This window comes from Mustela erminea, chromosome 20 (assembly GCF_009829155.1).
Source record: "Mustela erminea isolate mMusErm1 chromosome 20, mMusErm1.Pri, whole genome shotgun sequence".
In the NCBI taxonomy this organism is placed as follows: Eukaryota; Metazoa; Chordata; class Mammalia; order Carnivora; family Mustelidae; genus Mustela; species Mustela erminea.
Genome location: NC_045633.1, coordinates 32,271,220 through 32,294,933, shown reverse-complemented (window position 1 = coordinate 32,294,933; position 23,714 = coordinate 32,271,220). Strand labels below are relative to the sequence as shown.

The 23,714-nt window shown below is 57.1% G+C and overlaps 1 protein-coding gene across 1 annotated transcript; it reads right to left on the bottom strand.

Annotated features, from left to right (window-relative positions):
- Window positions 1-307: 307 nt before the first annotated feature.
- On the bottom strand, window positions 308-17,894 carry MUC17 (mucin 17, cell surface associated; the record flags this gene model as incomplete). Its single annotated transcript, XM_032327375.1, has 17 exons — window positions 308-761; window positions 2,250-2,329; window positions 3,051-3,148; window positions 3,326-3,487; window positions 4,389-4,551; window positions 4,681-4,746; window positions 5,041-5,192; window positions 7,641-7,699; window positions 8,078-8,208; window positions 8,706-8,894; window positions 11,657-11,804; window positions 12,942-14,031; window positions 14,182-14,300; window positions 14,349-14,762; window positions 14,997-15,580; window positions 16,295-16,636; window positions 16,667-17,894. Coding segments are annotated over 17 exons (5,067 nt in total), but the record flags the coding sequence as incomplete, so codon positions are not given.
- Window positions 17,895-23,714: the final 5,820 nt, after the last annotated feature.

The window sequence follows — 23,714 nt, the reverse complement described above, 5'->3', positions numbered from 1 at the left end:
TTTCCCCAGATTTAAGACAGCGAGTGGATTAGAAAGCTGGAAATAAGACCCAGGACTCCATCTCTGCAAATCTACGGGAAGAAACACAAGCCCATTTCCAGAAGAAGAAGCAAATTCACCACACCCTGCATCCTGAGGGAGAGGAGGTGAGAGAGCTTGGCAGGGGAAAAACAGGGGCCAGTGTAGGGTATCAACTGCAGAAAGGACTGGGAACCATGCAAAATTTAATGAATTTGCTTTCACTGCTTTTAGTTACTAGAAATATATATTATTATATTGACTAATAAAAAATCAGAACGGACAGATAAATATTAGAACTTTAAAAATACTTATAATCCTATATATTCAAAGAAACTGAATGGTTTAAAGCATTTTCCATGAAAATGAAGTACAATAAATCCTACAAGACATTCTGTATAATGTAGAGTCCTGTGTTTGAGCTGTCGTTGACGTAAGGGGTGGGTTGGGCGCTGTCCTTGGTGCTGAAGTGGGGTGGGCAGGAGGGGTGCCTCGCCTGAGATCATAACAAGCCCATCGGAGTTTCCATGGTTTCCTGTTTGTGAGTTTCCCGGCACTATACTCTCCCCTCTTCCTCCTTGGTATGGCTTTTGTTTTTCATCCAGTTCCGTGAATGCTCTCAATGGGGAAAAGTTCCACCAGGCTTGGCCAGAGTGAGCTCTGCTCACTCTCACACCCCACAGCTCCATGTGGGAGCTGCCTTAAATCGACGTCATCATCACCTGAGGCCTCTGAATTCTGATCTGGAAAGAGAGACAGAACCAGGTGAGGGCTAGGCTTATAAGGAACCTGGGATTTGGAAACGTAAGTGTTGGGACTGGGGAAGTGCTCAGCTTAGAGTCTAGAACAAATCAACTATCTCCCCCCACCACCAACTTAACTCCCAACTTAGGTAGCTTTAAAGGCATTCTAGTGAGGGAGTGTGTCTTTGCCCCAAGGCTTTCCCTAGGGAGTACAGTGCCTGAAGCCAACACACTCCTTCCGAAGTGGGAATACTGTGAGCTCATTTCTTCAGCCCTGGAACATTCATCCAGTTGGAATGAAATCAAGGTCGCAACAATGAGTGGTCACCTCTTGCCAAGTGACCAATCTTGGTCTCAGTCCTAGTGAGACATCCTGACTTTATGTACCTCCTGAGGTGGTGCAGTAGCTTTATTTTTCCATGACGGATGTTTAACAGAAACGTCTAAGCTGGGACTAATCAAGCCTCTAGGCCTAACTGCCAGTTCACAGGAAGAACAGAGGCTTGAGGGACAGCATGGGGAAATAATCAGACTCAAAATGTGGGACGTTCCTTAAGACAATCATCCTAGACTCTTAAAAAAAAAAAAAACAATAAATGTAAAAGGTAGGAATCGGTTCTAGATTAAAAAGACCAAGGTGACGCAACAAAAGTCAGTTTGTGAAATTTGTTCATATTCCAAAAACTAGTAATCGCTCTTGGATTCATTGGAAAAATGGATACGGGGTGATACTGTGCAATTATCATCAACTTGTTGGGAATGCTAATGGTATTTGGGGTGTGTACCGAAGTGTTTTATGACTTTTATCATTTTATCAAATGTCATAATGTTTGCAACTGACTGCCAGGTGTTCCAGCAAAGTTTGATGAGAATGTGTATCATAGTTGTACACGCTGTGCCGTAAGACGAAAACGTGGCAGCACGTTAAACACTGGGGATTTAGGTGGGGTGTTCAGTGCACCACTATTCTGACTTTTATGTGGGTTTGAAAAGTAAAACAGTTAAGGGGCACCTGGGCGGCTCAGTGGGTTAAAGCCTCTGCCTTCAGCTCGGGTCATGATCTCGGGGTCCTGGGATCGAGCCCCCCATCTGGCTCTCTGCTCAGCTGGGAGCCTGCTTCCCTCTCTCTCTGCCTGCCTCTCTGCCTACTTGTGATCTCTCTGTCAAATAAATGAGTAAAATCTTTAAACTGTTTTCCTTTTCTTTTTTTTTTTTTTAATTAACTAAGTTGGCCGTCAGGACCTACTTGACATGGAAAGAAATTTCTGCACCTGGGGCCCCAGGGGTCTCGGGCAGGTCGACCCCACCTTGCTGCTTAGTTCCTTCTCCTCCCCTGCTGCCACCCCAAGGTACTGCTCACTTCCCGGCAAGGCACACCTACATGTCACCTGGACGAGCAAACCGTAAACAGGACTTTGCTTTCCTCAAGGGCCCCCCGTGGTAGGAGAGGACACGGGGCCTCAGCGCAGAGGGAGGCGAGCGTCTCACCTGGGTTTCCGAGTCTATGTGGTCCAGGGAGGGCTGGAAGTTGCTATAGATGGAGTCCAAGTGCACGGAGTCGTCTCGGTCTGGAGGGAAGGGAGCCCATGGAAGCGGCCGGTTAGAAGACAAGCCCCCGTCTCTCCCTCCAACGTCACCCGCCGCAGGGCCAGAATTTCTCTGTGTACTTCCCCACGCTTTTGCCTTGTCCTGGCTCTGCCTTCCATGCACAGGAAACCGCCAGTTTTTTTTTTTTTTAATTCCCTCTTTTAGCTGGAGTGTTTAACCCATGTATAATTGTCGTTGTTGATGGGGCAGATTATGGTCTCCCTTATTTTATGCTTCCTGTCTGTCACCCCTTTCCTGATCATCTGTTCCCCCTTTCTTGCTTTTTGGTGGGTTGACTAAAATGGTCTCCTCATTCTACATTTCGCTTCTTTGGAATGTAAAGACTCGATCTGTAGGAATTTTAACACGGACATTTAACCTGACAAAATGTGCAGTTCGCCACTTGGCGGAGAGGGAAATCACTGCTCGGTGAGCCCCCCCACTGCCAGGTGGGGCCTGTGCGTGTCCACACAGGCAGGTTTGAGTGCTGGAGAAATCTAGCCCATCGGCAACCTCGCGTCCCCCCGTGGTCGTGATCCAGGGCCTGACGGGAGCCACAGGTGGAAATAGGGGTACAGATGTGGAACCCACTGTTTTAGAGATGGAAATACTGTTCTCTTTGCTCCTTTACGTCTTCCCATGTCCTCTCATGTCTGTCTCCACACTTTGAGACATTTTGAGCGCACTGAGGACTTCCAGTACCTTCATTGATGTCAAAGCCAATGTTTCGGAAGGTTCCAGGTGTGGGCCGCCCGTCTTCTTCATGCCACATGTACAACTGAGACACTCTAGACTTTTGCCTGTTGACAGAAACACCAGAGAGATTCCACGATGATCAGGGAACCGGGATTTGGGGCCTGGTTGGGTCCCTCTTAGCTCCCCCACTGTCTCCCCCGAGGACCAGTGAGTGAAGGCAGAGGCACCAGAAAAGGAGCGGGAGCTGGAGGTCAGAGGAGGAGGCGGCAGCGGCGACTCACCTTCTCAGCTCCCTCTTGGAACGGAACATGAGTATGGAGAGAACACCCAGCACGAGGAGCAGGACGGCGCCGGCTGCCCCCACGAGCCCGTACACCAGGCTCTTCTGGGTGCTGAACTCACAGGTTTCGCCACTGTACCAGTGGGTGTCCGTGGTCAAGCAGCTGAGAGGGACAGAGGGGGCAGATGGAGGGAGGGAGCATTCTGAGTGAGAGGCAGCCGACAGCCACAGCCTCCCTGCCTCAGATCTGGCCCCGAGCCGGGGGAGCTTGATGAGGAGAGGGCGACAGCGACCTCGCTGGGGCGCAGAGCCCGGACGGGGCGGGGAGAGGCCAAGTCCAGCTTCCACGGCACAGGCCTCAGAGAGGCCCGGGACTCAGCCCAGTACTTTTAGGTTGTGCAGCCCAGGATCTAGAGCAGTCAGCCCCGCTTTCGTGTTGCCCTGGGCTGTACCCAGGAACTAGAGACCCCAATGGCAACCTTCTTATCCGCCACCAACCGTCATGTTCTCAGCCTCTCCCTTTCCATGGGGAAAAACAAATCCCATCCGGGATCTGCAGCACACACTGTGCCTCCGAAACCGCCCTCCCCTCCCTGGAGACACCGTTCCTAAGCCCTGTTCCTCTCCTCCCCACACCAACCTGCAAAAATCCTCCTTCTGGAAACCTGCCCAGGACCTGAACAGCAACTCAGGCCTTTGCACATGGGCCCACTCCTTCCCCCTGGTCTCTCTCTGGTTTTGTTTGAGTAGCCAGAGCCTGCGGCTGGTCTTTTACAGGCTTTCTACCCTCCCCGTGGGGATGGGCTGCCTTCTCATTGCTTTGGCCGCGGGCTCTCCCCCCGGAAACCGGGCTCTATCCTCCCCACCTGACTGGGAGTTTCCCGAAGCTGAGGCTTTCCTTCTGCTTCCCCAGAGCTGGTCCCAGTCCTGACTCCACTGCACAAGCCCCGGGGAGGGCCCCGTCCTGGACCTGGCCTCGGGGTTCCGGCGACACTCAAGGGAGGCCAGGACCCACTAGGTCCCTGGGCCTGGAGGCGGGGTCCCAGAGGGCCGGGGACACTCACAAGCACCGAGGGCCGCTGCGCTCCAGCTGGCACTTCCCGAAGTTGCAGTCCAGGGAGGTATTGAAGCCGGGCATGCAGCGGGTGATGCAGTACGGCTTCTCCTCCTTGTATGCCAGGAAGAAGTAGGCGGCGTAGTCTTTCCCAGCCCTCTCCTGGCATTCCTCTGCGGGGCGCGGAGGAGTTGCGGTGACCAGGCCGCCAGGCACCTGTGTGCCTCCTCCGACCCACCCGGGGGGGGGGCGTCACCTCCCCACCCCCCACTCCCCGCCCCTCCCCCGCGCTGGTCACCTACTTTCAGGGTTGTAATCAACTATAAAACTTTGCACCTTGGTGGCAGTGTTGTTGTAACACAGTATACCTGTGGAAGGAAAAACATAGAGCCCCTTGAAGCAAACTCCTTTAGTGGGGGCAGTGGCGCGAGGAGTGAGGCTGTTAGGACAGTCCTGCACATGGGAAGGACAGCCTCGAGCCCTGCTCCCCAGAACAATGACCCTCGAAGGGCCCCCACAGCACTCAGGACGTTCCGAAGAGCGCTCTGCATCCCAAGCCATGCTTCTGCTCGCCTTCCCACAGACCCGGGCCCCCCAGGACTGAGCCCCCAAAGATCCCCCAGGACCCCTTCCAGCCGCTCCCTCCCTCCCTAGGAATTTACTTGAGCAGCTGTTATTTTTGCTGATTTGCTCCGTGGTTACTTTCTGGATTTTTTCCGTCACTTGCTGGGTGACCTTCGAGAAAACTTCCTTGTATTCTGGGGTGAAGTTGGTCTTCAGGAGGACTTCATGTTCCACCACAATACTGCCGGCCCTGAGGAGAGAAAAGGATGTCCGTGAGCAGCCTTCCAGGTCATAACAGACGCTCGCTTCTCTGACCCCTTGTCCCGGGCACGATATGCCCTTTGCCCCCACGGGAAGGCAGAGCTGGGGGAGGGCGGTTGAAATGACCCCCCAGGGTTCCCTGGGTGAAGGCTCATTCCAGGCACAGTGCTAGGCACTTCCCCATAGGCCTCACACCACGACTTGTGCCTAAGGGGACTGTCTCAAAGGTTAGGGTCTAGGCAGCCCTGTGTGGAAGTCTCAGGAAGGCTCAAGGGCAAAGATGCACAGAGGGACGGGGCCACAGGAGATGGTCCTCACGGTGCCATCAGATGCGTTCCAGCAGGGGACTGGGCCGCTGCTGGCAAGGGGTCCTTAAGACGTAGGAGGACACCGGGGACTCACAGGAGTCACGAGTTGCTGGGGGGAGGGCTGCAGAAGGTCTGTGAGCCTCTTAAGAGTGCACAAATTAAAAAAAAGAAAAGGGTGCACAGATTGGAAGCTCATATGTGCGTATTTTCTACTCATAAACACTTCCATCAATTCTAAAACGAATCTCTGACACCTAAAAAGTTAAAATTTTAGCCAGCAGTCTCTTCCGACTCTCTGCTTAGGAGCTAGGAGCAGCCGGAGGCAAGGCCACCAAGAAAGCGTGGCTTCAGACACGCTCACAGCTTCCAGCGGCTTCTTTCTCTCGTCCCTCGCTCCACATCCCCGGAGCGGTCCATCTTCTGCGCGTGCAGAGCAGGGTCGGGAATGCCGGGAAGTCAACGAACTTCTAGCCCCTACTCTAGAACGCCAACCGCTTCTCGAGCGCGCGCGTGGGGGTGGGGATCCACGGCACCCCAGGAATGAGCTGTTTGCCTTAAAAATACAGCAACAAGTCCAGCTTCCCGTGCTTGTAATTCCAGATTCCTAAATAATGGAAGCCAAAAGCACTCTTTTGCCCTTGCTTTCTCCTTTCCACTAGATTCAGAGGCTCAAACATAAACAGAAGACTGGAGGAAGGGGGCAATACTCCTGAGCAAGGAGAGGGGTAGAACAATCCAGGATAACAGAGTTAAATGAGAGAATGATGATACTCATAAAACTTACACGATCGTGGAATTCAAATAGCCTGTAGAGTAACGAGTTAGAGGGGACCAGGGCAACGTGGAGCTCAAGGCCATCTTTTCCAAGAAGGACATGGGGGTCAAGAAAGCCAGGTTGGGAGCGCCTGGGTGGCTCAGTGGGTTAAAGCCTCTGCCTTCGGCTCAGGTCATGATCCCGCGGTCCTGGGATCAAACCCCGCATCGGGCTCTCTGCTCAGCGGGGAGCCTACTTCCCCCCCCCCCCCCGCCTGCCTCTCTGCCTACTTGTGATCTCTGTCTGTCAAATGAATAAATAAAATCTTAAAAAAAAAAAAAAAAAAGCCGAGGCTGATAACTGGGCCGAAATTCTGCAGGGCGGAGCCAGAATCCTGTGAGAGGGGAGTGGAAATTAACACCGGCCAGCTGTGGTCTCGGACACATTTTCCCTGGGGTTTCCTCCCAGGCTAAGTTACTGGGCTTCATCTCTGAAGACAAGTGCAGTGTCCACCACACAAGCTGTAGCCTGCAGGGCTTCTCGTGTATTAGCGTCTCCAGCGTAAGAGGACCTGGGTGTGAGGCCGCGCCCTCCCACCCCATCAGTGACCCCCCAAGGCAGCCTAGTGCCCGTCTCTGGGTCTCTGTTTCTTCATCTGCTGGCCTCTCCCACAGGGTGGTTAGGAGCTTCCAAATTGGAAAATATACATGAAACCATAATTGTTGGAGTGAGTTACGGGCTGAATTGTGTTCCCCCAAAATCCGTGTGTTGAGGCCCTAATCCCCGGTCCCTCAGGACGCATCTGTATTTGGGGACAGGGTCTTTACAGATGCAAATAAGTTAAAATGAGCCTGTTGGGGTAGGTCTTAATCCAGTCTGAGTGGTGTCCTTGTAAGAAGAGGAAATTTGGGGTGGGGGGCGCCCGGCTGGATCAGTTGGAAAAGTGTGTGACTCTTGATCTCAGGTCATGAGTTCGAGCCCCATGCTGAGTGAAGAGATTGTCAAAAAAACAAAAACAACAACAACAAAAAAAACTTAAAAGAAAAAAGGAGAAGACGTGGAAATTCAATCACACAAAGACACACGAGGCACATGCTTGAATAGAAAAAAAGCTGTAAGGATCCAGCAAGAAGACGGTTGTCTACAGGCCAGAGAGAGACTCAGAAGAAACCCAACCCACCAAACACCTTGATCGTGAACTTCCAGCCTCCAGAACCATGAGAAATAAATTTCCAATGCTTGAGCCACCCAGTCTGGGGCATTTTGTTATGGGAGCCCTAGTCAGCTAACCTAGGGGCAGAGAACAGCCATCTTTGTGACTGTGACTGCTGCTTCCACTGCAAAGACTTTCTTCCCGGGAGCCCTGGATACTTACGTCAGCTTTGTGATGTTGACCCCTTGATACTCAGGGATTCCGGAATAAACTTTGTCCATCTGAAAGGCAAAGAGATCACCGTGTCAGCGCAGAGGTCCCAGCTTGGAGCCCGCCCGTCTTTCCCCAGGAGCTTGGGAAAGCAGACGGCGGGCGGACGTGCTGTGCCTCGCACTCCCTGTCCCACGGTGGCAGTGGCACACGGTGCCAGTGGGTCGGGCCCTCCTCAGGGACCAGCCTCGCCCCGAGGGCCCCCCACTGCCCTTTCATGGAACCTAGCGTTGTCTTCCCACGAGCTCTCGGCAAGCCCTGAGGAAAGGAGTGAGCTGAGAAACTCACAGACCTCTAACATGGGAATAGCCCTCACCGGCTTTCTTCACCTCCAGAGACGACTCCGGGAGAGCTGAGTGGCCCGCGGGGACCTGCATTCCCAGGCTCACCTCCTTTGTGAATATCGCACTGAAGTTCTGGAATTTTTCAGAATCCCGGTCTTCTAGATCTTTGGAGTACTCCATACTGGTCACTGTCACGGTCATTTCCATCTGGGCAGAGACAGTCTGCGGCGGAGAGTCTAAGGGGGTCGGACAGAAGCACCGCTTACTGAGGATGGAGCCCCCTCCTGCCCTTGAGCGCCCTCCCAAGGAGACCCACACCTCCAGCAATTCTGCCCTGGGCAGGGGAGTGGCCTGGGTCCAGCACCCACGACCCCCACTCAGGTCCCACCAGGGCGCCCCCGGAGGGTGGGGAGCACACAGCACTCCTCATGGCTTTGGGGTTGAGCCCAGGGGATCTCGGGTCCTACATTCTCCATGAGAATCCCACACACTTTTTGTTTTCTCCTCCATCACTCGCTCACTCGTCTCAAGTGTATTTTATGGTAAAATTCTGTATCAGGTTGTGTTTGGTTCCAAACCCATTCTTCTTGCTTTATTCATTTTTTTCACGTTTCAACTTTCTTACCATTGAGTAAAATGGTTGCCCCTGGAAGAGGCCATGTTCCTGGGCATGTAGAAGGACAGGAAGGGAGGCCCAGCGCCGGGGAGAGCGGGGCCCTGTGGTCTTACTCACTTATCTCAATGCTCGAGACCACCTCCTCGCACTTCGGCCCCTGGTAGAGGCTGGTGCACACACACTTGATTCCGTCCCAGGAGCCGCCATTATAGCACGTTGGGACCTTGGTCTGGCACTGGTCTCCTTGGAAGCCGCTGGGGCAAATACAGGCCTGCCCGTTCCATGTCCCTCCATTTAAGCAGGTCCCTGAAAGGGACAAGGCGCCGGTTACCCACACGTATTTGCACAACACTTCAGGCTCGCAACACATTCTCCCAAGCAACGCCTAGTCTGATACTCTCGTGAGACCCTGGGGTGGACGGCACAGTTAGTGCCATTCCCACTTTAGAGATGGGGCAAGTGAAGTGGAGAGAAGCTTAGACACCTGCCCGAGGGTCCGTGTGGAGACCAGACTTGACCTGGTCTTGGAGAATTTCTGTATGATTTCCTTTAGCCCCGGAAAGAAAGGGACAGGAAACCAAGTGTTGTCAGGAGTGAGGGACAACACAGTCAAGGCTGAGGAATAGAAAAGAAGAAACAGAAACTCGGAGTACCCAGAGGAGCTTGACCAGTCTGGATCCCAGCAAGCCTGAGAACGAGTACGTCGTCGTCTCTCCAACACCTGCTTCAGAAGAGCTCATACGGGAAACTGTTGGCCATCGTGACTATTCCTGATTCCTCTTTATTTTCTGGGATGTGGAGTTTGAGGGAGGAGGTGTAACCTCCCTCAACCTGCCTGGAAAAGTGACAGCTCTGCTCCCTTTGGCTTTTCCTTTTCTTTTTCTTTTTTTTTCTCTCTCTTTTAAAAAGATTTTATTTACTTATTTGCCAGAGAGAGAGCGAGCACAAGCAGGGGGCGGGACAGGCAGGGGGAGAAGCAGGTTCCCCGCTGAGCAAGGAGCCTGAGGCAGGACTCCATCTCAGGACTCAGGGATCATGACCTGAGCGAAGGCAGATGCTCAACTGGCTGAGCACCCCCACACATCCCTCCCTTTGGCTTTTCTTGAAAAGAGCTATACCTGCACTAACTAGTGTTCCAGGTGTGTTTGATCTAGGGAGCCACATGAGATAAGCACCTACTCTAGAAGACCAGCCCCACCTCGGCCTCCTGGTCTACTCCACTCCTCCCAGATACAGAGTGTGTGGGCCACACCCATGCCCCATGACCCGTCAGGTCACACAGCCTCTGGTGAACAGGCCTTTGATCCAAGACACTGAGGAAGAATGAAAGAGTCGAGTCAAGAGTGCCCTCCTGGTGACACGATAAAAATCCACGCATCCAAATCAGCCTCTCTCTCACTCTCTCTGCTGTGTGATACTGAAGATGTCCGGATCTTTTGTGCTCAGCGGCAAAAGCAACTACTGGGGTGTGTGACTTGTTGCCCAAGAGTCTACGGGGAAAGCCGACCTCCAGGGATTAAGAGGAAGACGGAGGGAGACTGTCCGCCCGCAGACAGGTGATCAGCACCAGCTGTGGACCTGGCGGTCACGCATTCACTACTGGACCCCCGTGGGACGTCCTAGGGATGCAAGGTCCAGACCTCCCCTCCGAGAACGCTCAGTACCTCCCCCTGACAACCAGAGAGTTCAACATGACGATGCCACACTGGAAAGACCAAAGAACGAAGCCACATAAAATAAAGGCCAGGAAAAGAATTCGCCAGAGGAAAAATGCCCAAAGTGCTGAGAAAATGCAGTAGCCAGATGCTGAAGAACTTCATCTTCCTTAATTCAAGACAGGATTGGAAAGTGCTCCAGACAGACACAGACCGTATCTCTCTGGGCATATCTGTGGTTCATCTAAACAAGTAAATGTCTTCAAGTGTTTTAACTAGTGTGTTTTTCTTAATGTATGGCAAAAATCCTCTCTCGCTCTGATAATAAATCTCACAAATACAAAAGAATATTCTATAATATATGTGGTATATTATATATTATATAATGAGAGTATGTTTTTTTAAAGATGTTATTTATTTATTTCACAAATAGAGATCACAAGTAGGCAGAGAGGCAGGCAGAGAGAGGAGGAAGCAGGCTCCCCGCTGAGCAGAGAGCCCGATGCGGGGCTCGATCCTAGGACCCTAGGATCATGACCCAAGCTGAAGGCAGAGGCTTTAACCCACTGAGCCACCCCATGACAGTATGTTTTAATGGTAGGTATGGACTGCGGCAGGTCTCATCCTACCCAGAGCAAAGAAGTTGAGTTGAAGCTATAGAGACAGAGATAGGGAGGCTTCAGGATATGAAAACACTCAAGGACACAGAGGAGATCTCAGAGCTGATAAAAGTGAAACTACGTGGCTTCTATAGTGCATGAACAGCAAATAAGAAAAAATAAGTGAATGACAGCAGAGAGATAGAGGTTAACAGCACAGGTGAGTACAACTGGCACACCCTCGTCCAAAAATAAAAACAAAACAAGACAAAAATAAAAGAAACTTAGGACTTTAGCATGAGCAAAATATATGAGAAAAACCCTTAAAAAGAAACAAAATTGAAATGAAGATAAAAATTCATGAGATATGGAATTTAAAACAGTGGGATAGAGTTTCCCAGAGTAAAAAAGAAAGAAATGGACTATGCACACACCTCACTGGGGACTGATGGGGTCCAGGTAAAGAGAGGTAAGCATGTTAAATGACAGAGAAAACCTAGCTCAAGAGACAAAGGGCACAACAGAGAAGACAGAGAAAGTGTGACAGCCCAGAAGACATCTGATCTCATGGTAAACAATTAATGGCAAAAGAAGAATATGAAGGGGAAAATTTGAGAACCCAAGCAGGAAACTGAAAAGAACGACAGCTGTAAGGGTAAAACAAGAGACTGTTTACGGGTAGTGGTTGCAGAAGATGTTGAAGTGTGGGTGCTTCTCATTGTACCAGTGGACGAGCTAGTGAATACAGTCGAGGTGACGGAGAATATAAGGCTGGAGGTGCTCCCATTAGAGGGAGTCGGAGTGGTGGGGGTACCTGCGGTGGTGGTGGTTCTTGTGGTGCTACTGGCAGTGGAAGTTGGATTGGTGGTGGTTCCTGATGTGGTGGTGGTTCCCGTGGTGCTACTGGCTGTCGGAGTCGGAGTGGTGGTGGTTCCTGTGGAGGTGGTGCTGGTGGTTTCTGTGGTGCTACTGGCAGTGGAAGTTGGAGTGGTGGTGGTTCCTGATGTGGTGGTGGTTCCCGTGGTGCTACTGGCAGTGGGAGTCGGAGTGGTGGTGGTTCCTGTGGCGGTGGTGGTTCCCGTGGTGCTACTGGCAGTGGGAGTCGGAGTGGTGGTGCTTCCTGTGGTGGAGGTGGCTCCCGTGGGGCTACTGGCAGTGGGAGTCGGAGTGGTGGTGGTTCCTGTGGTGGTGGTGGTTCCCGTGGTGCTACTGGCAGTGGGAGTCGGAGTGGTGGTGGTTCCTGTGGTGGTGGTGGTTCCCGTGCTGCTACTGGCAGTGGGAGTCGGAGTGGTGTTTGTTCCTGTGGTGGTGGTGGTTATCATGGTGCTACTAGCAGTGGTAGTCGGAGTAGTGTTGGTTCCTGATGTGGTGGTGGTTACCGTGGTGCTACTGGCAGTGGTAGTCGGAGTGGTGGTGGTTCCTGTGGTGGTGGTGGTTCCCGTGGTGCTACTGGTAGTGGGAGTCGGAGTGGTGGTGCTTCCGGTGGTGGTGGTGATTCCGGTGGTGCTACTGGCAGTGGGAGGCAGAGTGGTGGTGGTTCCTGTGGTGGTGGTGCTGGTGGTTTCTGTGGTGCTACTGGCAGTGGAAGTCGGAGTGGTGGTGGTTCCTGTGGTGGTGGTGGTTCCCGTGGTGCTACTGGCAGTGGGAGTCGGAGTGGTGGTGGTTCCTGTGGTGGTGGTGGTTCCCGTGCTGCTACTGGCTGTCAGAGTCGGAGTGGTGGTGGTTCCTGTGGTGGTGGTGCTGGTGGTTTCTGTGGTGCTACTGGCAGTGGGAGTCGGAGTGGTGGTTGTTCCTGATGTGGTGGTGGTTACCGTGGTGCTACCGGCAGTGGGAGTCGGAGTGGTGGTGGTTCCTGTGGTGGTGGTGGTTCCCGTGGTGCTACTGGCAGAGGGAGTCGGAGTGGTGGTGGTTCCTATGGCGGTGGTGGTTCCCGTGGTGCTAGTGGCAGTGGGAGTCGGAGTGGTGGTGCTTCTGGTGGTGGTGGTGGTTCCCGTGGTGCTACTGGCAGTGGGAGGCAGAGTGGTGGTCGTTCCTGTGGTGGTGGTGCTGGTGGTTTCTGTGGTGCTACTGGCAGTGGGAGTCGGAGTGGTGGTGGTTCCTGTGGTGGTGGGGCTGGTGGTTTCTGTGGTGCTACGGGCAGTGGGAGTCGGAGTGATGGTTGTTCCTGATGTGGTGGTGTTTACCGTGGTGCTACTGGCAGTGGTAGTCGGAGTGGTGGTGGTTCCTGTGGTGGTGGTGGTTCCTGTGGTGCTACTGGTAGTGAGAGTCGGAGTGGTGGTGCTTCCGGTGGTGGTGGTGGTTCCAGTGGTGCTACTGGCAGTGGGAGGCAGAGTGGTGGTGGTTCCTGTGGTGGTGGTGCTGGTGGTTTCTGTGGTGCTACTGGCAGTGGGAGTCGGAGTGGTGGTGGTTCCTGTGGTGGTGGTGGTTCCCGTAGTGCTAGTGGCAGTGGGAGTCGGAGTGGTGGTGCTTCCGGTGGTGCTGGTGGTTTCTGTGGTGCTACTGGCAGTGGGAGTTGAAGTGGTGGTGGTTCCTGTGGTGGTGGGGCTGGTGGTTTCAGTGGTGCTACTGGCAGTGGGAGTCGGAGTGATGGTTGTTCCTGATGTGGTGGTGTTTACCGTGGTGCTACTGGCAGTGGTAGTCGGAGTGGTGGTTGTTCCTGTGGTGGTGGTGGTTTCCGTGCTGCTACTGGCAGTGGGAGTCAGAGTGGTGGTGGTTCCTGTGGTGGTGGTGCTGGTGTTTTCTGCGGTGCTACTGGCCGTGGTGGTAGGAGTGGTGTTTGTTCCTGTGGTGGTGGTGGTTCCCGTGGTGCTACTGGCCGTGGGGGTCGGAGTGGTGGTGGTTCCTGTGGTGGTGGGGCTGGTGGTTTCTGTGGTGCTACTGGCAGTGGGAGTCGGAGTGATGGTTGTTCCTGATGTGGTGGTGTTTACCGTGGTGCTACTGGCAGTGGAAGTCGGAGTGGTGGTTGTTCCTGTGGTGGTGGTGGTTTCCGTGCTACTACTGGCAGTGGGAGTCAGAGTGGTGGTGGTTCCTGTGGTGGTGGTGCTGGTGGTTTCTGCGGTGCTACTGGCCGTGGTAGTAGGAGTGGTGGTGGTTCCTGTGGTGGTGGTGGTTCCCGTGGTGCTACTGGCAGTGGGGGTCGGAGTGGTGGTGGTTCCTGTGGTGGTGGTGGTTCCCGTGGTGCTACTGGCAGTGGGAATCGGAGTGGTGGTGGTTCCAGTTGTGATGGTTGTTCCCGTGGTGCTACTGGCAGTGGGAGATGGAGTGGTGGTGGTGCCTGTGGTGGTGGTGGTTCCTGTGGTGCTACTGGCAGTGGGAGTCGGAGTGATGGTTGTTCCTGATGTGGTGGTGGCTCCCGTGGTGCTGCTGGCAGTGGTAGTCGGAGTGGTGGTGATTCCAGTGGTCGTGGTGGTTCCCGTGGTGCTACTGGCAGTGGGAGTCAGAGTGGTGGTGATTTCTGATGTGGTGGTGGTTTCCGTGGTGCTACTGGCAGTGGGAGTCAGAGTGGTGGTGGTTCCTGTGGTCGTGGTGGTTCCCGTGGTGCTACTGGCAGTGGGAGTCAGAGTGGTGGTGCTTCCGGTGGAGGTGGTGGTTCCCGTGTTGCTACTGGCAGTGGGAGTCGGAGTCGTGGTGGTTCCTGTGGTGGTGGTGCTGGTGGTTCCCGTGGTGCTACTGGCAGTGGGAGTTGGAGTGGTGGTGCTTCCTGTGGTGGTGGTGGCTCCCGTGGTGCTGCTGGCAGTGGTAGTCGGAGTGGTGGTGATTCCAGTGGTCGTGGTGGTTCCCGTGGTGCTACTGGCAGCGGGAGTCAGAGTGGTGGTGCTTCCGGTGGAGGTGGTGGTTCCCGTGTTGCTACTGGCAGTGGGAGTCGGAGTGGTGGTGGTTCCTGTGGTCGTGGTGGTTCCCGTGGTGCTACTGGCTGTCGGAGTCGGAGTGGTGGTGGTTCCTGTGGTGGTGGTGGTTACCGTGGTGCTACTGGCAGTGGGAGTCGGAGTGGTGGTGGTTCCTGTGGTGGTGGTGGTTCCCGTGGTGCTACTGGCAGAGGGAGTCGGAGTGGTGGTGGTTCCAGTTGAGATGGTTGTTCCCGTGGTGCTACTGGCAGTGGGAGACGGAGTGCTGGTGGTTCCTGTGGTGGCGGTGGTTCCCGTGGTGCTACTGGCAGTGGGAGTCAGAGTGGTGGTGATTTCTGATGTGGTGGTGGTTTCCGTGGTGCTACTGGCAGTGGGAGTCGGAGTGGTGGTGGTTCCTGTGGTCGTGGTGGTTCCCGTGCTGCTACTGGCAGTGGGAGTCGGAGTGGTGGTGGTTCCTGTGGTGGTGGTGGTTCCCGTGGTGCTACTGGCAGAGGGAGTCGGAGTGGTGGTGTTTCCTGTGGTGGTCGTGGTTCCCGTGCTGCTACTGGCTGTCGGAGTCGGAGTCGTGGTGGTTCCTGTGGTGGTGGTGCTGGTGGTTTCTGTGGTGCTACTGGCCGTGGTAGTAGGAGTGGTGGTGCTTCCTGTGGTGATGGTGGCTCCCGTGGTGCTACTGGCATTGGGAGGCAGAGTGGTGGTGGTTCCTGTGGTGGTGGTGCTGGTGCTTTCTGTGGTTCTACTGGCAGTGGGAGTTGGAGTTGTGGTGGTTCCTGTGGTGGTGGGGCTGGTGGTGTCTGTGGTGCTACTGGCAGTGGGAGTCCGAGTGGTGGTTGTTCCTGTGGTGGTGGTGGTTCCCGTGGTGCTACTGGCAGAGGGAGTCGGAGTGATGGTGGTTCCTGTGGTGGTGGTGGTTCCCGTGGTGCTACTGGCAGTGGGAGTCGTAGTGGTGGTGGTTCCTGTGGTGGTGGTGCTGGTGGTTTCTGTGGTGCTACTGGCAGTGGGAGTCGGAGTGATGGTTGTTCCTGATGTGGTGGTGTTTACCGTGGTGCTACTGGCAGAGGGAGTCGGCGTGGTGGGGGTTCCTGTGGTGGTGGTGCTGGTGGTTTCTGTGGTGCTACCGGCAGTGGGAGTCGGAGTGGTGGTGGTGCCTGTGGTGGTGGCACTGATGGTTTCTGTGGTGCTACTGGCAGTGGGAGTCGGAGTGATGGTGGTTCCTGTGGTGGTGGTGGTTCCCGTGGTGCTACTGGCAGTGGGAGTCGGAGTGGTGGTGGTTCCTGTGGTGGTGGTGCTGATGGTTTCTGTGGTGCTACTGGCAGTGGGAGTCGGAGTGGTGGTGGTCTCTGATGTGGTGGTGGTTACCGTGGTGCTACTGGCAGTGGGAGTCAGAGTGGTGGTGCTTCCGGTGGAGGTGGTGGTTCCCGTGGTGCTACTGGCAGTGGGAGTCAGAGTGGTGGTGGTTCCTGTGGTCGTGGTGGTTCCCGTGGTGCTACTGGCAGTGGGAGTCGGAGTGGTGGTGGTCTCTGATGTGGTGGTGGTTACCGTGGTGCTACTGGCGGTGGTAGTCGGAGTGGTGGTGGTTCCTGTGGTGGTGGTGGTTCCCGTGCTGCGACTGGCTGTCGGAGTCAGAGTGTTGGTTGTTCCTGTGGTGGTGGTGGTTACCGTGGTGCTACTGGCAGTGGGAGTCGGAGTGGTGGTGGTTCCTGATGTGGTGTTGTTTACCGTGGTACTACTGGCAGTGGTAGTTGGAGTGGTGGTTGTTCCTGTGGTGGTGGTGGTTTCCGTGGTGCAACTGGCAGTGGTAGTTGGAGTGGTGGTTGTTCCTGTGGTGGTGGTGGTTTCCGTGGTGCAACTGGCAGTGGGAGTCAGAGTGGTGGTGGTTCCTGTGGTGGTGGTGCTGGTGGTTTCTGTGGTGCTACTGGCCGTGGTAGCAGGAGTGGTGGTGGTTCCTGTGGTGGTGGTGGTGGTGGTTCCCGTGGTGCTACTGGCAGTGGCATTCGGAGAGGTGGTGGTTCCTGTGGTGGTGGTGGTTGCCGTGGTGCTACTGGCAGTGGGAGTCGGAGTGGTGTTTGTTCCTGTGGTGGTGGTGGTTATCATGGTGCTACTAGCAGTGGTAGTCGGAGTAGTGTTGGTTCCTGATGTGGTGGTGGTTACCGTGGTGCTACTGGCAGTGGTAGTCGGAGTGGTGGTGGTTCCTGTGGTGGTGGTGGTTTCTGTTGTGCTACTGGCAGTAGGAGTCAGAGTGGTGGTGCTTCCAGTGGTGGTGATGGTTTCTGTGGTGCTATTGGCAGTGGGAGTCGGAGTAGCGGTGGTTCCTGATGTGTTGGTGGTTTTCGTGGTGCTACTGGCAGTGGGAGTCGGAGTGGTGGTGCTTCCGCTGGTGGTGGTGCTACTCGTGGTGCTACTGGCAGTGGGAGTCGGAGTGGTGGTGGTGCCTGTAGTTGTGGTGGTGGTGGTTTCTGTGGTGCTACTGGGTATGGGAGACGGAGTGGTGCTGGTTCCTGATGTGGTGGTTTTTACCGTGGTGCTACTGGCAGTGGTAGTCGGAGTGGTGGTTGTTCCTGTGGTGGTGGTGGTTTCCGTCGTGCTACTGGCAGTGGGAGTCAGAGTGGTGGTGGTTCCTGTGGTGATGGTGATGGTGGTTTCTGTGGTGCCACTGACCGTGGTAGTAGGAGTGGTGGTGGTGCCTGTGGTGGTGGTGGTGCCCATGGTGCTACTGGCAGTGGGTGTCGAAGTGGTGCTGGTTCCTGTGGTGGTGGTGGTTCCCGTGGTGCTACTGGCAGTGGGAGTCGGAGTGGCGGTGGTTCCTGATGTTGCGGTTTTTACCGTGGTGCTACTGGCCGTGGTAGTCGGAGTGGTGTTTGTTCCTGTGGTGGTGGTGGTTCCTGTGGTGCTACTGTCAGTGGGAGTCGGAGTGGTGGTGATTCCTGTGGTGGTGGTGCTGGTGGTGTCTGTGGTGCTACTGGCAGTGGGAGTCGGAGTGGTGGTGGTTCCTGCTGTGGTGGTGTTTACCGTGGTGCTACTGGCAGTGGTAGTCGGAACTGTGGTTGTTCCTGTGGTGGTGGTGGTTTCCGTGGTGCTACTAGCAGTGGGAGTCAGAGTGGTGGTGGTTCCTGTGGTGGTGGTGCTGGTGGTTTCTGTGGTACTACTGGCTGTGGAAGTAGGAGTGGTGGTGGTTCCTTTGGTGGTGGTGGTTCCCGTGGTGCTACTGGCAGTGGGAGTCGGAGTGGTGGTGGTTCCTGTGGTGGTGGTGGTTGCCGTGGTGCTCCTGGCGGTGAGGGTTGGGGTATTGGCGGTTCCGGTGGTGGTGGTGGTACCTGTGGTGCTAGTGGCAGTGGAGGTCACGGTTGTTGTTGCAGTTCCTGTGGTTCTACTGGTGATGGGTGTCGAGGTGGTGGTTGCGGTTTCCTTGGTGGTACTGGCGGTGGGTGTCGGGGTGGTGGCCGTTCCGGTGGTGGTGGCGATTTCCGTAGTGCTACTGGAGGTGGAGGTCGTGGTGGTGGCGTTTCCAGTGGCGGTGATTCCGGTGGTGCTACTGGCAGTGGTGGTCGGGGTGGTGTCGGTTCCCGTGGTCGTGGTGGTTCCCGTGGTGCTACTAGTGGTGGATGTAGTGGTGGTGGCGTTTCTGGTGGTGGCAGTTCCCGTGGTGCTACTGGCGGTGGAGGTCAGGGTTGTGGCGGTTTCGATGGTGGTGGCGGTTCCCGTGGTGCTTCTGGAGGTGGGGGTCGTGGTGGTGGCGTTTCCGGTTGCGGCGGTTCCCGTGGTGCGACTGGCGGTGGAGGTCAGTGTTGTGGCGGTTCCAGTGGTCATGGCAGTTCCTGTGGTGCTACTGGCAGTAGGGATCATGGCGGTAGTGGTGGTTCCGGTGGTGCTACTGGCCGTGGTGGTCGGGGTGGTGTCAGTTCCCGTGGTGCTACTGGTGGTGGGTGTAGTGGTGGTGGCGTTTCCAGTGGTGGTGGTTCCCGTAGTGCTACTGGAGGTAGGGGTCGTGGTGGTGGCGTTTCCGGTGGTGGCAGTTCCCGTGGTGCTACTGGCGGTGGAGGTCAGGGTTGTGGCGGTTTCGATGGTGGTGGCGGTTCCCGTGGTGCTTCTGGAGGTGGGGGTCGTGGTGGTGGCATTTCCGGTTGCGGCGGTTCCCGTGGTGCTACTGGCAGTGGAGGTCAGGGTTGTGGCGGTTCCAGTGGTCATGGCGGTTCCTGTGGTGCCACTGGCAGTAGGGCTCATGGCGGTGGTGGTTGTTCCGGTGGTGCTACTGGCCCTGGTGGTCGGAGTGGTGTCGGTTCCCGTGGTGCTACTGGTGGTGGATGTAGTGGTGGTGGCGTTTCCAGTGGTGGCGGTTCCCGTGGTGCTACTGGCGGTGGAGGTCCGGGTTGTGGCGGTTCCGATGGTGGTGGCGGTTCCCGTAGTGCTACTGGAGGTAGGGGTCGTGGTGGTGGCGTTTCCGGTGGTGGCAGTTCCCGTGGTCCTACTGGCGGTGGAGGTCAGTGTTGTGGCGGTTCCAGTGGTCATGGCGGTTCCTGTGGTGCCACTGGCAGTAGGGGTCATGGCGGTGGTGGTAGTTCCGGTGGTGCTACTGGCGGTGGTTGTCGGGGTGGTGGCGGTTCCCGTGGTGCTACTGGAGGTGGGGGTCGTGGTGGTGGCGTTTCCGGTGGTGGCGGTTCCCGTGGTGCTTCTGGCAGTGGAGGTCAGGGTTGTGGCGGTTTCGATGGTGCTGGCGGTTCCCGTGGTGCTTCTGGAGGTGGGGGTCGTGGTGGTGGCGTTTCCGGTGGTGGCAGTTCCCGTGGTGCTACTGGCGGTGGAGGTCAGGGTTGTGGCGGTTTCGATGGTGGTGGCGGTTCCCGTGGTGCTTCTGGAGGTGGGGGTCGTGGTGGTGGCGTTTCCGGTTGCTGCGGTTCCCGTGGTGCTACTGGCGGTGGAGGTCAGGGTTATGGCGGTTCCAGTGGTCATGGCGGTTCCTGTGGTGCTACTGGCAGTAGGGATCATGGCGGTGGTGGTGGTTCCGGTGGTGCTACTGGCCCTGGTGGTCGTGGTGGTGTCGGTTCCCGTGGTGCTACTGGTGGTGGGTGTAGTGGTGGTGGCGTTTCCGGTGGTGGCAGTTCCTGTGGTCCTACTGGCGGTGGAGGTCAGGGTTGTGGCGGTTTCGGTGGTGGTGGCGGTTCCCGTGGTGCTTCTGGAGGTGGGGGTCGTGGTGGTGGCGTTTCCGGTGGTGGCAGATCCCATGGTGCTACTGGCGGTGGAGGTCAGGGTTGTGGCTGTTTCGATGGTGGTGGCGGTTCCCGTGGTGCTTCTGGAGGTGGGGGTCGTGGTGGTGGCGTTTCCGGTTGCGGCGGTTCCCGTGGTGCTACTGGCGGTGGAGGTCCAGGTTGTGGCGGTTCCGATGGTGGTGGCGGTTCCCGTAGTGCTACTGGAGGTAGGGGTCGTGGTGGTGGCGTTTCCGGTGGTGGCAGTTCCTGTGGTCCTACTGGCGGTGGAGGTCAGGGTTGTGGCGGTTTCGATGGTGGTGGCGGTTCCCGTGGTGCTTCTGGAGGTGGGGGTCGTGGTGGTGGCATTTCCGGTGGTGGCAGTTCCCGTGGTGCTACTGGCGGTGGAGGTCAGTGTTGTGGCGGATCCAGTGGTCATGGCGGTTCCTGTGGTGCCACTGGCAGTAGGGGTCATGGCGGTGGTGGTGGTTCCGGTGGTGCTACTGGCGGTGGTGGTCGGGGTGGTGTCGGTTCCCGTGGTGGTACTGGTGGTGGGTGTAGCTGTGGTGGCGTTTCCGGTGGTGGCAGTTCCCGTGGTGCTACTGGCGGTGGAGGTCAGGGTTGTGGCAGTTCCCGTGGTCATGGCGGTTCCCGTGGTGCTACTGGTTCCTGTGGTGCCACTGGCAGTAGGGATCATGGCGGTGGTGGTGGTTCCGGTGGTGCTACTGGCGGTGGTTGTCGGGGTGGTGGCGGTTCCCGTGGTGCTACTGGAGGTGGGGGTCGTGGTGGTGGCGTTTCCGGTGGTGGCGGTTCCCGTGGTGCTTCTGGCAGTGGAGGTCAGGGTTGTGGCGGTTTCGATGGTGGTGGCGGTTCCCGTGGTGCTTCTGGAGGTGGGGGTCGTGATGGTGGCGTTTCCGGTGGTGGCAGTTCCCGTGGTGCTACTGGCGGTGGCGGTCAGGGTTGTGGCGGTTCCCGTGGTCATGGCGGTTCCCGTGGTACTACTGGTTCCTGTGGTGCACTGGCAGTAGGGATCATGGCGGTGGTGGTGGTTCCGGTGGTGCTACTGGCGGTGGTTGTCGGGGTGGTGGCGGTTCCCATGGTGCTACTGGAGGTGGGGGTCGTGGTGGTGGCGTTTCCGGTGGTGGCGGTTCCCGTGGTGCTTCTGGCAGTGGAGGTCAGGGTTGTGGCGGTTTCGATGGTGGTGGCGGTTCCCGTGGTGCTTCTGGAGGTGGGGGTCGTGGTGGTGGCGTTTCCGGTTGCTGCGGTTCCCGTGGTGCTACTGGCGGTGGAGGTCAGGGTTGTGGCGGTTCCAGTGGTCATGGCGGTTCCTGTGGTGCTACTGGCAGTAGGGATCATGGCGGTGGTGGTGTTTCCGGTGGTGCTACTGGCCCTGGTGGTCGTGGTGGTGTCGGTTCCCGTGGTGCTACTGGTGGTGGGTGTAGTGGTGGTGGCGTTTCCGGTGGTGGCGGTTCCTGTGGTCCTACTGGCGGTAAAGGTCACGGTTGTGGCGGTTTCGGTGGTGGTGGCGGTTCCCGTGGTGCTTCTGGAGGTGGGGGTCGTGATGGTGGCGTTTCCGGTGGTGGCAGTTCCCGTGGTGCTACTGGCGGTGGCGGTCAGGGTTGTGGCGGTTCCCGTGGTCATGGCGGTTCCCGTGGTACTACTGGTTCCTGTGGTGCCACTGGCAGTAGGGATCATGGCGGTGGTGGTGGTTCCGGTGGTGCTACTGGCGGTGGTTGTCGGGGTGGTGGCGGTTCCCATGGTGCTACTGGAGGTGGGGGTCGTGGTGGTGGCGTTTCCGGTGGTGGCGGTTCCCGTGGTGCTTCTGGCAGTGGAGGTCAGGGTTGTGGCGGTTTCGATGGTGGTGGCGGTTCCCGTGGTGCTTCTGGAGGTGGGGGTCGTGGTGGTGGCGTTTCCGGTTGCTGCGGTTCCCGTGGTGCTACTGGCGGTGGAGGTCAGGGTTGTGGCGGTTCCAGTGGTCATGGCGGTTCCTGTGGTGCTACTGGCAGTAGGGATCATGGCGGTGGTGGTGTTTCCGGTGGTGCTACTGGCCCTGGTGGTCGTGGTGGTGTCGGTTCCCGTGGTGCTACTGGTGGTGGGTGTAGTGGTGGTGGCGTTTCCGGTGGTGGCGGTTCCTGTGGTCCTACTGGCGGTAAAGGTCACGGTTGTGGCTGTTTCGATGGTGGTGGCGGTTCCCGTGGTGCTTCTGGAGGTGGGGGTCGTGGTGGTGGCGTTTCGGGTTGCGGCGGTTCCCGTGGTGCTACTGGCTGTGGAGGTCCGGGTTGTGGCGGTTCCGATGGTGGTGGCGGTTCCCGTAGTGCTACTGGAGGTAGGGGTCGTGGTGGTGGCGTTTCCGGTGGTGGCAGTTCCTGTGGTCCTACTGGCGGTGGAGGTCAGGGTTGTGGCGGTTTCGATGGTGGTGGCGGTTCCCTTGGTGCTTCTGGAGGTGGGGGTCGTGGTGGTGGCGTTTCCGGTTGCTGCGGTTCCCGTGGTGCTACTGGCGGTGGAGGTCAGTGTTGTGGCGGTTCCAGTGGTCAGGGCGGTTCCTGTGGTGCCACTGGCAGTAGGGATCATGGCGGTGGTGGTGGTTCCGGTGGTGTTACTGGCCGTGGTGGTCGGGGTGGTGTCGGTTCCCGTGGTGCTTCTGGAGGTGGGGGTTGTGGTGTTGGCATTTCCAGTGGTGGCGGTTCCCGTGGTGCTACTGGCGGTGGAGGTCCGGGTTGTGGCGGTTCCGATGGTGGTGGCGGTTCCCGTGGTGCTACTGGAGGTGGGCGTCGTGGTGGTGGCGTTTCCGGTGGTGGCAGTTCCTGTGGTCCTACTGGCGGTGGAGGTCAGGGTTGTGGCGGTTTCGGTGGTGGTGGCGGTTCCCGTGGTGCTTCTGGAGGTGGGGGTCGTGGTGGTGGCATTTCCGGTTGCTGCGGTTCTCGTGGTGCTACTGGCGGTGGAGGTCAGTGTTGTGGCGGTTCCAGTGGTCAGGGCGGTTCCTGTGGTGCCACTGGCAGTAGGGGTCATGGCGGTGGTGGTGGTTCCGGTGGTGCTACTGGCGGTGGTGGTCGGGGTGGTGTCGGTTCCCGTGGTGCTACTGGTGGTGGGTGTAGTGGTGGTGGCGTTTCCAGTGGTGGCGGTTCCCGTGGTGCTACTGGCGGTGGAGGTACGGGTTGTGGCGGTTCCGGTGGTGGTGGCGGTTCCCGTAGTGCTACTGGAGGTAGGGGTCGTGGTGGTGGCGTTTCCGGTGGTGGCAGTTCCTGTGGTCCTACTGGCGGTGGAGGTCAGGGTTGTGGCGGTTTCGGTGGTGGTGGCGGTTCCCGTGGTGCTTCTGGAGGAGGGGGTCGTGGTGGTGGCGTTTCCGGTGGTGGCAGTTCCCGTGGTGCTACTGGCGGTGGAGGTCAGGGTTGTGGCGGTTCCCGTGGTCATGGCGGTTCCCGTGGTGCTACTGGTTCCTGTGGTGCTACTGGCAGTAGGGATCATGGCGGTGGTGGTGGTTCCGGTGGTGCTACTGGCGGTGGTGGTCGGGGTGGTGTCGGTTCCCGTGGCGCTACTGGTGGTGGGTGTAGTGGTGGTGGCGTTTCCAGTGGTGGCGGTTCCCTTGGTGCTACTGGCGGTGGAGGTCAGGGTTGTGGCGGTTCCAGTGGTCATGGCGGTTTTTGTGGTGCCACTGGCAGTAGGGATCATGGCGGTGGTGGTGGTTCCGGTGGTGCTACTGGCCCTGGTGGTCGGGGCGGTGTCGGTTCCCGTGGTGCTACTGGTGGTGGATGTAGTGGTGGTGGCGTTTCCAGTGGTGGCGGTTCCCGTGGTGCTACTGGCGGTGGAGGTCAGGGTTGTGGCTGTTTCGATGGTGGTGGCGGTTCCCGTGGTG